Source organism: Narcine bancroftii, chromosome 1, assembly GCF_036971445.1.
Source record: "Narcine bancroftii isolate sNarBan1 chromosome 1, sNarBan1.hap1, whole genome shotgun sequence".
Lineage (NCBI taxonomy): Eukaryota > Metazoa > Chordata > Chondrichthyes > Torpediniformes > Narcinidae > Narcine > Narcine bancroftii.
In genome coordinates this window covers 96515752-96528736 of record NC_091469.1, presented here as the reverse complement: position 1 = coordinate 96528736, position 12985 = coordinate 96515752, and the positions used below count along the sequence as shown (strand labels likewise).

The 12985-nt window shown below is 38.9% G+C and overlaps 1 protein-coding gene across 4 annotated transcripts in view; it reads left to right on the top strand.

Moving 5' to 3' along the window:
* abca2 (ATP-binding cassette, sub-family A (ABC1), member 2) overlaps positions 1 to 12985 on the top strand; it is a 478875-nt gene that overhangs the window by 432643 nt on the left and 33247 nt on the right. For all 4 annotated transcript variants that reach the window (XM_069932956.1, XM_069932974.1, XM_069932964.1 and 1 more), the window contains 6 exons: positions 2890 to 3037; positions 3326 to 3449; positions 5432 to 5564; positions 7732 to 7852; positions 8570 to 8748; positions 8902 to 9043. In XM_069932956.1, coding sequence (XP_069789057.1) covers positions 2890 to 3037; positions 3326 to 3449; positions 5432 to 5564; positions 7732 to 7852; positions 8570 to 8748; positions 8902 to 9043 — 847 coding nt within the window. The remainder of the gene's footprint in view (positions 1 to 2889; positions 3038 to 3325; positions 3450 to 5431; positions 5565 to 7731; positions 7853 to 8569; positions 8749 to 8901; positions 9044 to 12985) is intronic.

The following is a 12985-nucleotide window of genomic DNA, read 5'->3' as shown; positions in this document are numbered from 1 at the left end:
TAGCCTATCCAGCCTCTAATTAAAGCCTTCTCATCCTGGTAACATCCTTGTGGTGGTCATATCATCGGAGGAGGAGTTGAGGATTGGAGCAGATGGGATTTGATAGCATTGAATGGCAGGGCCATTTGGAAGAGCCAAGTATTCCCATTTTCTTGTGTTCTCACCAGAAGGTTTCATTTAGAGTTCTGCATTTAATTTAGGTTGTTGTTGAACTGACTTCCTGAGATGTTAGGGAACATTAAACTGTTTAGCCCCACTTGCCTCCTAGTGCTTTGGTTTCTCCCACCCCTTACATCCCCAAGTCATGCTGATTGATTGACCACTGTAAAATTACCCTGAGTAGAAGGGGTGGCAGATAAATCAAAGGGAAGTTGATGGCCATGTAGCAGACAACAGGTTACAAAGGAACTTTTACGATGGGATTGCTCTGAGCACTGGTATCAACTTGATAGGCCAAAACGGGCCCTCTGTGTGATGAGAGTAAAGGAGGTTGCTTGATTTCTTCACCGCGAACTGAACTAAATTGCCTCTGCCATTCTTCCTTAAGATCACTGTCTGGAGCTGAGACCATTATTACCTCCCAATTGGAAGATGTATGAACATATCACCAGGCATTGACAGTATTTACAGTATTTTCAATCTGTGAAGACAGTAATTTCCTATAAATGGCCTTGGCACATGTCCAAGTTGAGAAATGTAGGAATCAATCAACACTTGGGAATTCTTGCAAGCAGTGGGGTTGACTTCACTTGCTGTCACAAGAATATTTATGTGTTGAAAAACTCCCCTTGAAAAAGGGAAGAAAGATGGACACAATGGTGTACTATTTATATGTTCTGCAAAAACCAGTCAAGGAAAACTTTGTTTCTCACCAAATAAAGTCAAACCAAAATTTAGTTTTATATTGTCAGTATTTTTAAACTTAAATTAATGCTTTCAGTCCTGCTTCATAATTTGCCTCATAATAGTTACTGTGGTTTTATACAATGGAGACTTGTAAGTGAGATGTGGGGGGGGAGGATGTTAAAAAGCCTTTGACACATATGCTATTGATTATACCAGAACAGTGATCCACGATCTAGCACATTTTTAAATATCGTCACTGCCGAGACACTGATTTCAATGCAGTCCAGAATTTGGGGATCAAACCCTATAAGTCCTCTAGCAATTGACAGCAGCCAGTGGTACATCAGTACACAAACTCAAACATGAAGAAGAAAATAATTGATGTTGGTGTCAAACTATTGCTCCCTGACCTGAGGCATTCTGTGACCATTGTTTTGCCTGAGAATGACCAGCAGTGGTTCAAGTTCAAGTGACAAAACACAAAAGTCTGCAAACACCGTGATTGAAGCAAAAACACAGTGCTGGAGATACTTAGCAGGTCAAATAGTGTCCTTTATGTAGCAAAGATAAAGATACATAATCAATGTTTCGGGCTTGAGTGCAGCATCAAGGTATCATCTGATTGTACAACTAGACAAAACAACGTTTCTGTCCTCAGTGCAAAAATATGCACACACAACCATAGCAGACATATCTACAAGCAATTTATATACAGCACTTTCATAAAAATAAATAAATATTGTTGAATAATTGGTAGAGTCTAGGAGAGTTTGTTTTTAGCAGTTAAACAGTCACTCAACAGTCTCACTGGAGCAAGGTTGTTACTCGCACCATATCACAAGATTTTGCTCCTCTGTAGGGTGGTTCATCATTGTTGCTGTTGTGTCATCTGCAAACTAATATTATTTTGTATGCATTGGGTTCATTCAATTAAAACAACAATAGAATAAAATGCATTCATTAATAGATTTGTAGATTTATTGATCGGGAAGCAGACTCTTTCCTCGATTTAAAAACGCAATGCTGGAGAAACCCAGCAGGTCAAACAGTATACAGCAAATATAAAGATTCATAACCAATGTCTTGGGCTTGAGCCTTTCCTCAAGGTATGAGAAAATGTAGGCAGGCACTGTTTGACCTGCCGAGTTTCTCCAGTATTGTATTTTTATCTTCAATCACGGTGTCTGTGGACTTTTGTGTTTTATTCCTATTTATAGAGCAGGGAAAAATTGGAATTATGCACAACTCTACCACTTTGACAGCTCATTGCTTGTGGAAGAATTTGTCCCTCAAATGTGTGTTTTTAAAAAAAGGGCAGGGATTTTATTCCTATTAAAAAAACAAATGCTTAGAAATTACAGGGTGCTCTGCGTTGTGCGCTGGAAAGATGTTAATGTAATGGAACCACATCTAAACCTGCTCCTGAGTTTGCATTCTTATGTCGCTTCAAAATCCCTTGCCTTTTTCCTGTATGTGTCAAAAGTCTTTAACATTCCTCCCACATCAAACTAATAAGTGGCATAAAACCACAGTCAATATTATGAGACAAATTATGAAACAGCAAAATAAAAGCACTTATGTAGGTTTAAAATTACTGACAGTATAAAACTAAATTTGAAGGCATTGGTTCCACTTGATATGCTGAGAAACAAAGTTGTACTTGACTGGTTTTGCTGTGAGATATTGCCCACTAGTTGGAATTTTTGTTCCTTGATTCTACATTCACCTGCATGTGTAAAAAATACACTCATTGTAGTTATTGTACCTGCTTTACCTCTCTTGCTGTCACCTTCACAGCAGATTCCAGCTCTGGAAGCTTTTGTTACCACTTAGCCCATTCATACAGTCAAAAAGCCTGAGTGTAAAGGCTGAGATTCTCTGCCCTTACATTGGGAGACTTGCCTCCATGAATGCTCCCTGGCCAGCTCCAAGGTACTGACTGCAATCCCTCTCTCCTCCAGCTTCTCATTATTGACCGCATCTGCAGTTCTAATATTTCTGAGCATAGGCTTGCTGTCTGATCTATTGCTTCTTGATCCACAGTTGGTCAATCACTCCAATCATGTATCCGGCGTCCTTCTGGTTTGAGGTTCCCAGCACAGCATACGTGTTCTTAATCGTCATCAACCTGTTCATTGGTATCACAGCCACAGTGGCCACATTCCTCCTTCAATTATTTGAACATGATAAGGTGAGTACTCCAGCAGGATAATTTCTTATATTCCCTCCTCCTGATCTTTTGCATGGGACATGTCAGCTTAAACTGAGTTGGTTGGACAACAAGGCCATTCTGTGCCTTTGGTGAGCGCAGAACAGGAGCCTTTCATTAACTTTGGGACTTGTTTGTAATTATTTAAATGCCATCACATTCAGAGAGCTATTATTGCTTGAAAGTTATGATGTGATTTAAAACAAAATCTTTGCAATTTCCTTGCAATTATGTTAACCTTGCAATTTAACATTGTTTTCCATATCACAGGATCTGAAAGCTGTAAATGGCTACCTGAAATCCTGCTTCCTCATCTTCCCAAACTACAATCTGGGCCATGGACTGATGGAAATGGCCTATAATGAATACATCAATGAATACTATGAAAAAATAGGTAAATCCAACTTTTGCCCAGAAAAAAACTGCTGACAATTGCAAAGAGTGACTGGGGAAAAATAGTACTAGTTCATGAAGTGTAGCAAACATAGATTGCCATGCCAAGTGTATCGACGACAGTCTGGATTATAAAGTGTACCCTTGACAGTACACAGCAGTGAAGTATACCCTGGACAGTGTGTGTCAGTAAAGGGTCCCCACGGCAGCATGCATCAGTAAAGTTTACACACGACAGTACGTGTGAATAAAGTTTATCCACGGCAATATGTGTCAGTAAAGTATACCTGCAACAGTACATGTCAATAAAGGGTACCTGCAACAATACATGTCAGTAAAGTGTACCTGTGACAGTTTGCATCTCTTAAGTTACAACAATGCTTGATTGTAAAACAGGGCATATCATCAGATGTATCCTCAACAGTACTGAACCGTAAATTCAAGTTAATTATCATTTGACTGTACATATTACAGTCAAAACTGTGTTTCTCCAGATCACATTGCAGACATCTACACACAACAGACAGCACATAATATTCACATATATGTATAAAGACATAATTGAGAGCTATTGTAAATATTTTTTGGATAATTTACTCGGTTGAAGGATACTTAATCTCACTGCCTATGGGAAGCAGCTATTTCCCAGAGTTTAGTTCTGATTTTGATACTTCTGAACCTCTTTTTTGATGCCAGTGGGTCATGGATGCTGATTTAAATGGTTCTGAATAAATCTTCGTTCCTAATTCTGCCTCACCCCAAGGAAAAGGAATCTCAGGGTTGCTTGTGATGTCATGTGTGTACTCTGACAATAAATCTGAAATCTATTTCCGCAATGCTCGTGGTGAAATATTGTTTATAGATAAAGGGAGACCCTGGTGCTCCCAAGATCTTGGTTCTCCCTATAGGTACATGAAAACCTCATTTTTAGAGCCATCTGTTTAGACTTGTCAGATTCCAATATTAATATGGTGTAAAGCAGATTCCATTTAACTCTTGGGTCATTGGCCTTGATGGCAATTCATTTCTCCCACACTGACCCCGAATGGTAGTTCTTTGTGCAGGAAAGAGGAAAATAAAATTTAAAAAATTAAATCAATGAGAATAAAATAATAGGTAAAAAATACTTAAGTATAAAATTGTGAATGCAAATGTTTTTTGAAGTAACACACAAACATTTGGTGAAGATGGGAGCAAATATTCAGCCAGCGGAGTGTCTTGGCCATACTGGTTGATGCTGCTCGCTATCGATTTGACTCTTAAAGTGTCTCCTTATCCCTGCTTAGTAAGAGTCACCCCTGTCAGAGGCTTTATCAGTAAATGTGATGGAGTGATGGGGGGAGATTTAATTATCTATGATGTTATTGTTTGTCTTTCGGGTTGCTCCATTGAGGAGGAGGTACCTGCAGACGCAGCAACAGTTAAATGTTTTCAAAGACTATGACTGAAAATAAAGTAAAATGCTTTAAAGTTTATGTATGTATGCAAGTGAAGTTTGTTCAGTGCAAATACAGTATAGTATTTTTGTCTTTTAAACCATGTATTCTTAATGCAGGTGTATTAGTTAGGAATTGTAAGAGTAAGTCTCAAGCAACCAGAAAATACACTTATCTGGCATCTACCAATCCACAAAGGTGCTGGATACCAAGTGTTTTACTGTATTGGCCTGTTAATCAATCTCATCAATACATGGAAAGATTTTGACCAATCAATGTAATACTTGACCAATCAGGGTACTATTTGTCCAATCAAAGTCACGCTTGCCCAATAAGTGTAATACTGTCTATTTCCCACCATGATGTTGCCTGCCTTGTTGAGTCTGTCCAGCTCCTCATCATTTGTTTCTCAGTAGGTCTGTCGTTACCTTGGTAGTTTTGAACTGTGTCTCCACACACCTGTTGCTTTGCAATCACAGCTGGGTTTTATGAAGACTATTTATTATGCAAAGTTGTTTATCTCTAAAGCTCTCAATTTTCCCTCCAGGCCAATTTGGAAAGATGAAGTCTCCCTTTGAATGGGACATAGTGACACGAGGGCTTGTTGCAATGGCAATAGAAGGGTTCGTGGGCTTCTTCATCACTATTATGTGCCAGTACAATTTCTTCAGAAAGCCACAGTAAGTGTGTTGTATATCATTCCACCAACAATCTTCTAAAGCCATCTAAGTTTTCAAACTCGGGAAAATCAGAGAGCTATCATAGTATCTGTTGTTGAATTACTCTCAAGCTTTATGGTATTGAAATGAAAAAATAGGAACTATCAAGTTCAAGTCTATTGTCACATGTGCCAAGGTACAGCGAGGGAGTTTGTTTTGCAAGTAGTCCAGCTGATCAACCTATACATAGTAGAGCAATTAAACTGTTACAACTGTTTCAGGGTGATCAGTTAAAATGGAACAAACACAACATTATTCTCCCATCATCGTACACATGAAAGTTGCAAGACTTCCATTATGTTATCACGAAAACAAATTTCACTAAATTCACCAGAAGAGATCATGCAGCCTCCTGATACAAAACAGAAACAAAACAGAAGCATTGATATTTCTCACTGGTCTTGTTTGGCACAATTATGTGGATTCTGAAATTCTTTCCTGGAATGGATATTTATAAGGAAATCTTAGTCATCTTACCAGATACATCCTGAATTAGAATTGTAGAATTGTTACAACACAGGTCGAAGCCAGTTGGGTCATTAAATCTATTCTGATTCCTTGTAAAACAATCCATTCATTCCCATTCACTCGCCATTTCCCTGTACCTCTGCAGATTATTTTCCTCAAAAGTCTATCCAATTTCTCTTTGAAAGATGTGATTTACTTTGTTTCTAGCACCCTTGCATGCCAGTCATCACCATTCTCTATGATTAAAAGGGCCTCTTTCCATCTTTTACTAGTTATATTAAATCTCTTTCCCCTTTGCTTTTCAATGAATAAATGAGTTTATTGCCATACACATCAGTACAATGTACAGATACAATGAAAGTCTTAGGAAAGCAGCCTCTATCATCACTGATCCTCACCCTCCAAGCCATGCCCTTTCCTCACTGCTCCCATCAGGAAGGAAGTACGAGTCTGAAGGTGCATACAAGCAATGTTACGAAAGCAGCTTCTTTCCCTCCACTATCAGATTTCTGAACAGACAATGAGCCTATAGATATGACTTCCCTTTTTTCCTCTCCTCTCTTTTTGCACTAAGAATTTATTTTTAAATATTGTATATACAGAAATGTAATTTATTGCAGTTTTACACCTGTTTGGCACAATACTGCTGCCACACAACAACAAATTTTGTGATGCATGTTCATGACAATGAAACTGAATCTGATCTTGATTGCTGACTCATTCATTCCTCATCTTGATCACCTTTTCTCCAAAATCCCCAGCTTCACTCATCTAACCTTGATCTGATATCTCCCAACCCCAGAAACTTTGTTGACATCCTACCCAGAGTGATAACCAGAGATGAATGCAATACTCTAATAACCCAACACATGTTGTTTTGTACAGATCCAGCAGAATCTCCTTGCTTCATCAAGTTAAGAATCCCACACGCTTTGCTCAAACTCTGCTCTCAAAGTGTCCACGAATTTTCAGAGATTTATGCACCTATATATTCAAGTCTCCCTTTTCCTGCAGAATCTGTTGAACTAAGGAATTAACATTATCTTACCTTAGTAAATTTGAATCAATTTTTAAATACACCAAAGATCCAGGATAAAAGGGCATGTTCAGGTCAAAGTTGTTGATGCAAAGTCAGCCCCAACATTTCCTTTAAACTGTGTACAAGGAAGGGAAATTCTACTTATTGGCATGGCAGTTCCCACAGAGGGATGATGGCTGATATTGCAAAAAAATGGACTTCAAAGGTGTTTTTACAGGGTTAGGGTTAGTGTGATCTCATCCTTTCTCTTCGATTTGATTGATTCTGTGCTTTGATGATGAACTGTAATTGTACTTGTTTTGATGCCTCCAGTGAAATAGTCTCGATGGCCTGCTTACCCCTCTACCCTCAGACTCCTCAACAACAAACTCAGTCAGGGAATCATTTAAGGACTCTTACTTTTGCACTTCATTGATTTTTTTTCTCTCTGTATTGCAGTCAGTTTGTTTACATTTGTACATATGTATGTTGAAAACAGGTTTTTTGTTCTACCAATAAGTGGTAATTCTGCCTTGCCCGCAAGAAAAGGTATCTGATGTCATGCATGTTCTCTGACCATAAATCTGAAATCTGATGCCAATCCATGTGGTCGTGTGTAACCCCCTTCCTTTTGCATTGCAGACGCCTGCCAGTTTCTAACAAGCCAATAGAGGATGATGATATTGATGTGGGGAATGAGAGGAGGCGTGTACTGCGAGGAGATGCAGACACGGATGTTCTTAAAATTCAGAACCTGACAAAGGTAGAAAAAATTGGCAACACTTAAAATAAAAGAGAGAGTTTTGCATTTTCATAGCGCCTTTTATTACATGCAAATGCTAATTAATTATACAGCTCTGAAGTGCAGAGGAAGGTTATTTGGGCCTGTTTTGTGGATACAAGCCTACTATGATTTCCAATCCAATTCCAATATTCTCCTGTCAAAATTTGCACTGTTCCAGTCACTCATGAGCCGGTCTCCACAACAATGCTGTCTTCCTCTGGAAACCAAATACATATTCTGAAGTTTTGTCTTGGAATAGATATTTCAAAGATACGTAATGGATTGTCAAACCCTTAAAGAAAATGATGCTGTTGTTGAAGGCCAAATTGAGCTCCACCTTACAAATCCAATGCCAGCACTCTTACTCACCCTGGCCCATGACCCCACCACCAGGCCATGACCCCATCATCAGGCCATTGTCTCCAGACTAGTTACTAACCTCAGTTTCTTCAAGAGATCTTTCCTCCACGGCCTTGCACCAACCCTGCAGACCCCATTTTGTTTTGCGTGCTTTTTAGGTAAGTCAACCTATCCTTGAGTACAACAGGTAATGAAAATATAAGTGTTGAGTATTCCTCTGCAGTGTAGAAATACCCAGTTAAAGCTCAGTGGCATGTGTTTGTTTCCCACTGAAATGTAAGGTCTCGGCAAGGTGCATATAGTTCTATTTCAGTGTGACAATTGATAAACCTACAGGTGTACAAGTCTCGGAGGATGGGCCGGATCTTGGCTGTGGATCGCTTGTGTACCGGTGTGCGTCCAGGAGAATGCTTTGGTTTACTAGGAGTGAATGGAGCTGGGAAGACCACGACGTTCAAGATGCTGACTGGAGACGAGAGTACGACTGGTGGGGAGGCCTTTGTTAATGGAAACAGGTACATGGTGGCAGGTGCTTGTTATGGGATGGAAAGGAAATTGTCCCCCAAGCTTTCTGTCATTGATTCAGACCTTAATCTATATTAAGTTCATTTCGTCTACTGCCATACAATGTATGATACTCATCTCCTTGTCTATTATCTGTTTCACAGCATCCTCAAGGATCTGCTGAAGGTCCAGCAGAGTATTGGCTATTGCCCACAATTTGATGCGCTCTTCGATGAGCTTACTGCACGGGAACACATGCAGCTCTACACCAGGTTACGTGGAGTCTCCTGGAAAGATGAAGAGAGGGTAAGGATGGGGAGGAGGATCCGGTACGCACCTGAATTTCATGTAAAATGTTGCTGATAGAATTTGCACCACCAAATCGAGTTAACTTCAACTTTCCACACAAGAATGTGTTGCTTTAAATGTATTCCAATGAAAGACCTGTTCAATATGTTGGGTCCAACATACTTGCAGTCATAGAGCATGGATGCAGGTTCTTCAGCCCCATTACTCCACGCCGAACTAGATGCCAATCCAAGGTAGTCTTATTTGCCTGCACTTGGCTATATCCCTTTAATCCTTTCTCATCCATGTACCTATCTACAATTCTTTCTACATCAAATTGTTTAGGATTTCAGTGAGGTTCTTCCAGTGCAAGTGTTTCCCTAAAGCTTATATTTTTTATAAAGATACTCAATCAAGGAAATCCAAAATCAATGTCCCTCTACATTAAATACAGCAATGTTTTGACAATAAATTGTAATTGGAAGAAAACTGCCTCCTTTGACTTTTCATATCCTTTAGGAGTTGATTTTGATGCATTTAGAATTGACTTTCACCTTATGTGAAGTATGCTGGTCTTCTAAATCCTATGGGTTTTATTACTGCCACCCAGCAGACACATCAGAGAGTTGGGCAGAAGGCAATGTGCCTTGGTGAGAATTGGTGCCTTTGGGATGGTAAAAATAGATGCCTGCATGCTTGTAAATTAGAACCATAGAAGACGACAGCACAGAAACAGGCCCTTTGGCTCTTCTAGTCTGCGTCGAACCATTATTCTGCCTAGATTGGGACACCACATCCTGACCAGCTGCCCAGCTTTGGACCTTTTTATTTCCAATTGCCTCCAAGACATCAACTGTTTCAACTTCACCTCCCCCTTCCGAATCCTCTGCCCTCCACTCTCTCTGCAACAATCCCAAACTCACCATCTAATTCGCCGATAAGAGTGGTGCTGTTGTGGCCTGGCGCACTGACCTCTACTTTGCTGAGGTCAGATGACAGCTCTCAGACCCTTCCTTCTATCTACCCCTCCCACACAACCCCAGCATGACACATCAAGCCACTGTCTCCAACCTCATCACCTCTGGTCATCTCTCCACCAGGGCTTCCAATCTCATTATCCCCCATCCCCACACTGCTAGTTTCTACCTCCTACCTAAGATACACCAACCCAACCACCCATTGTTTCTGCCTGCCCTTGCCCCACCGAACTAGTTTCATCCAACTTTGAGTTTATCTTTTCTCCCTAGTCCAATCTGCGATATCTCACATGCCCTCCATCTCTTCAATGACTTCTCTTTCCCCGAACCGAACTGCCACATCTTCACGATGGATGTCCAATCCCTTTATACCTCCATCCCCCATACAGAAGGTCTTAAAGCACTTTGCTTCTTTCTGGGCAAGACACCCAACTAGTCTACCTGACCTTCTACCACCACCCTCCTCCACCTGGAAAAACTTGTCCTCACCTTAAACAACTTCTTCTTCAACTCTTCTTGCTTACTCCATATTAAAGGTATAGCCATGGATACCCAGCTATGCCTGCTTGTTTGTGGGCTTTGTGGAGCAATCCATGCTGCAAGCCTACACAGGTAAGACCCCTCAATTCTTCCTGCAATACTGTACATCGGGGCTGCCTCATGTACCCGTGATAAGCTCGTCAACTTCATCCACTTCGTGGCCAATTTGCAGCCCGATCTCAAACTCACCTGATCCATCTCTGACAACACTCTCCCTTTTCTGGATCTCTCTGTTTCCATCTCAGGAGGCAAGCTTTCCACTGACATATATTACAAACCCTCTAACTCCCACAACCATATTTTTTAAAAAATTTTTTTATTTTTCACACTATAAACCACATTGATCAAGATACATACATTTTTCTTTTCAAATATATACAGTGTCGTTTTCTCCCCCCCCCCTTCCCATCCCACCCTCCCTACCTCCCCTCCCATTCATTTAAAGTACAGAATCTAAGATACATTAAACCCATCAAACAATGTTGTCACTCAATAAAAATAAACAAGAAATTCCACTGAGTCAATTCTTTTCATTTCTTTCTCCTTCTGTCATTTTAGGTGGTAGATGTCCCTGGTAGGTTTTCTCTATTGTGTTTCATGTATGGCTCCCATATTTGTTCAAATATTGTAATATTATTTCTTAAGTTATATGTTATTTTTTCTAATGGAATACATTTATTCATTTGTATTCTCAAGTTATCTTCTAATTTCCAGGCTGACATAATACATTTTTTTGCTACAGCTAGGGCTATCCTAACAAATCTTTTTTGTGCACCATCCAAATCAAGTCCAAATTCTTTGTTTTTTATGTTACTTAGGAGGAAGATCTCTGGTTTTTTTGGTATATTGCTTTCTGTGATTTTATTTAATATCTGGTTTAGATCTTCCCAAAATTTTTTCACTTTCTCACACGTCCAGATTGCATGAATTGTTGTTCCCATTTCCTTTTTACAATGAAAACATCTGTCAGATACTGTTGGGTCCCATTTATTTAACTTTTGAGGTGTAATGTATAGCCTGTGTATCCAGTTATATTGTATCATACGTAACCTCGTGTTTATTGTATTTCTCATAGTTCCAGAGCATAACTTCTCCCATGTTTCCTTCTTTATCTTTATGTTTAAGTCTTGTTCCCATTTTTGTTTAGTTTTACCATTTGTTTCCTCATTCTCCTTTTCTTGCAGTTTAATATACATATTTGTTATAAATTTTTTGATTATCATTGTGTCTGTAATCACATATTCAAAATTACTTCCCTCTGGTAACCTCAGACTGCTTCCCAATTTGTCCTTCAAGTAGGATTTCAGTTGGTAGTATGCAAACAATCTATCTTGAGTTATATTATATTTATCCTTCATTTGTTCAAAGGATAGTAATTTATTTCCTGAAAAGCAATTTTCTATTCTTTTGATCCCTTTTTTCTCCCATTCTCTAAAGGAAAGGTTATCTATTGTAAAAGGGATTAGCTGAATTTGCGTCAGTATTAGTTTTGGTAATTGGTAATTTGTTTTATTCCTTTCTACATGAATCTTCTTCCAAATATTGAGCAGATGATATAATACTGGAGAATTCCTACGTTGTACCAATTTTTCATCCCATTTATATAATATATGTTCCAGTATCTTCTCCCCTATTTTATCTAGTTCTAATCTAGTCCAATCTGGCTTTTCCCTTGTTTGATAAAAATCTGATAGGTATCTTAATTGTGCGGCTCTATAATAATTTTTAAAATTTGGCAGTTGTAAGCCTCCTTGTTAATACCATTCTGTTAATTTATCTAGTGCTATCCTCGGTTTCCCCCCTTTCCATAAAAATTTCCTTATTATTTTCTTTAACTCCTGGAAGAATTTCTCCGTCAAGTGTATTGGCAATGCCTGAAATAGGTATTGTATCCTTGGGAAAATGTTCATTTTAATACAGTTTATCCTTCCTATTAGTGTTAGTAGTAAGTCTTTCCAATGCTCTAAGTCGTCCTGTAATTTTTTCATTAGTGGATAATAATTGAGTTTATATAGATGGCCGAGGTTTTTATTTATTTGTATACCTAGGTATCGTATTGCTAGCATTTGCCATCTGAATGGTGATTCTTTCTTAAATTTTGAGAAATCCGCATTATTCATTGGCATTGCTTCACTTTTATTTGCATTAATCTTGTAACCCAACACTTCTCCATATTCCATCAATTTCTTATGTAATTCTTTTATTGATATTTCTGGTTCTGTTAAGTATACTATAACGTCATCTGCAAATAAACTGATTTTATATTCCTTGTCTTTTATTTTTATCCCTTTTATTTTATTTTCTGTTCTTATCAATTCTGCTAGTGGTTCTATAGCTAACGCGAACAATAAGGGTGATAGTGGGCATCCCTGCCTTGTTGATCTGCTTAAGTTAAATTGCTTTGATATATATCCATTTACTGTCACTTTCGCCAATGGCCCCT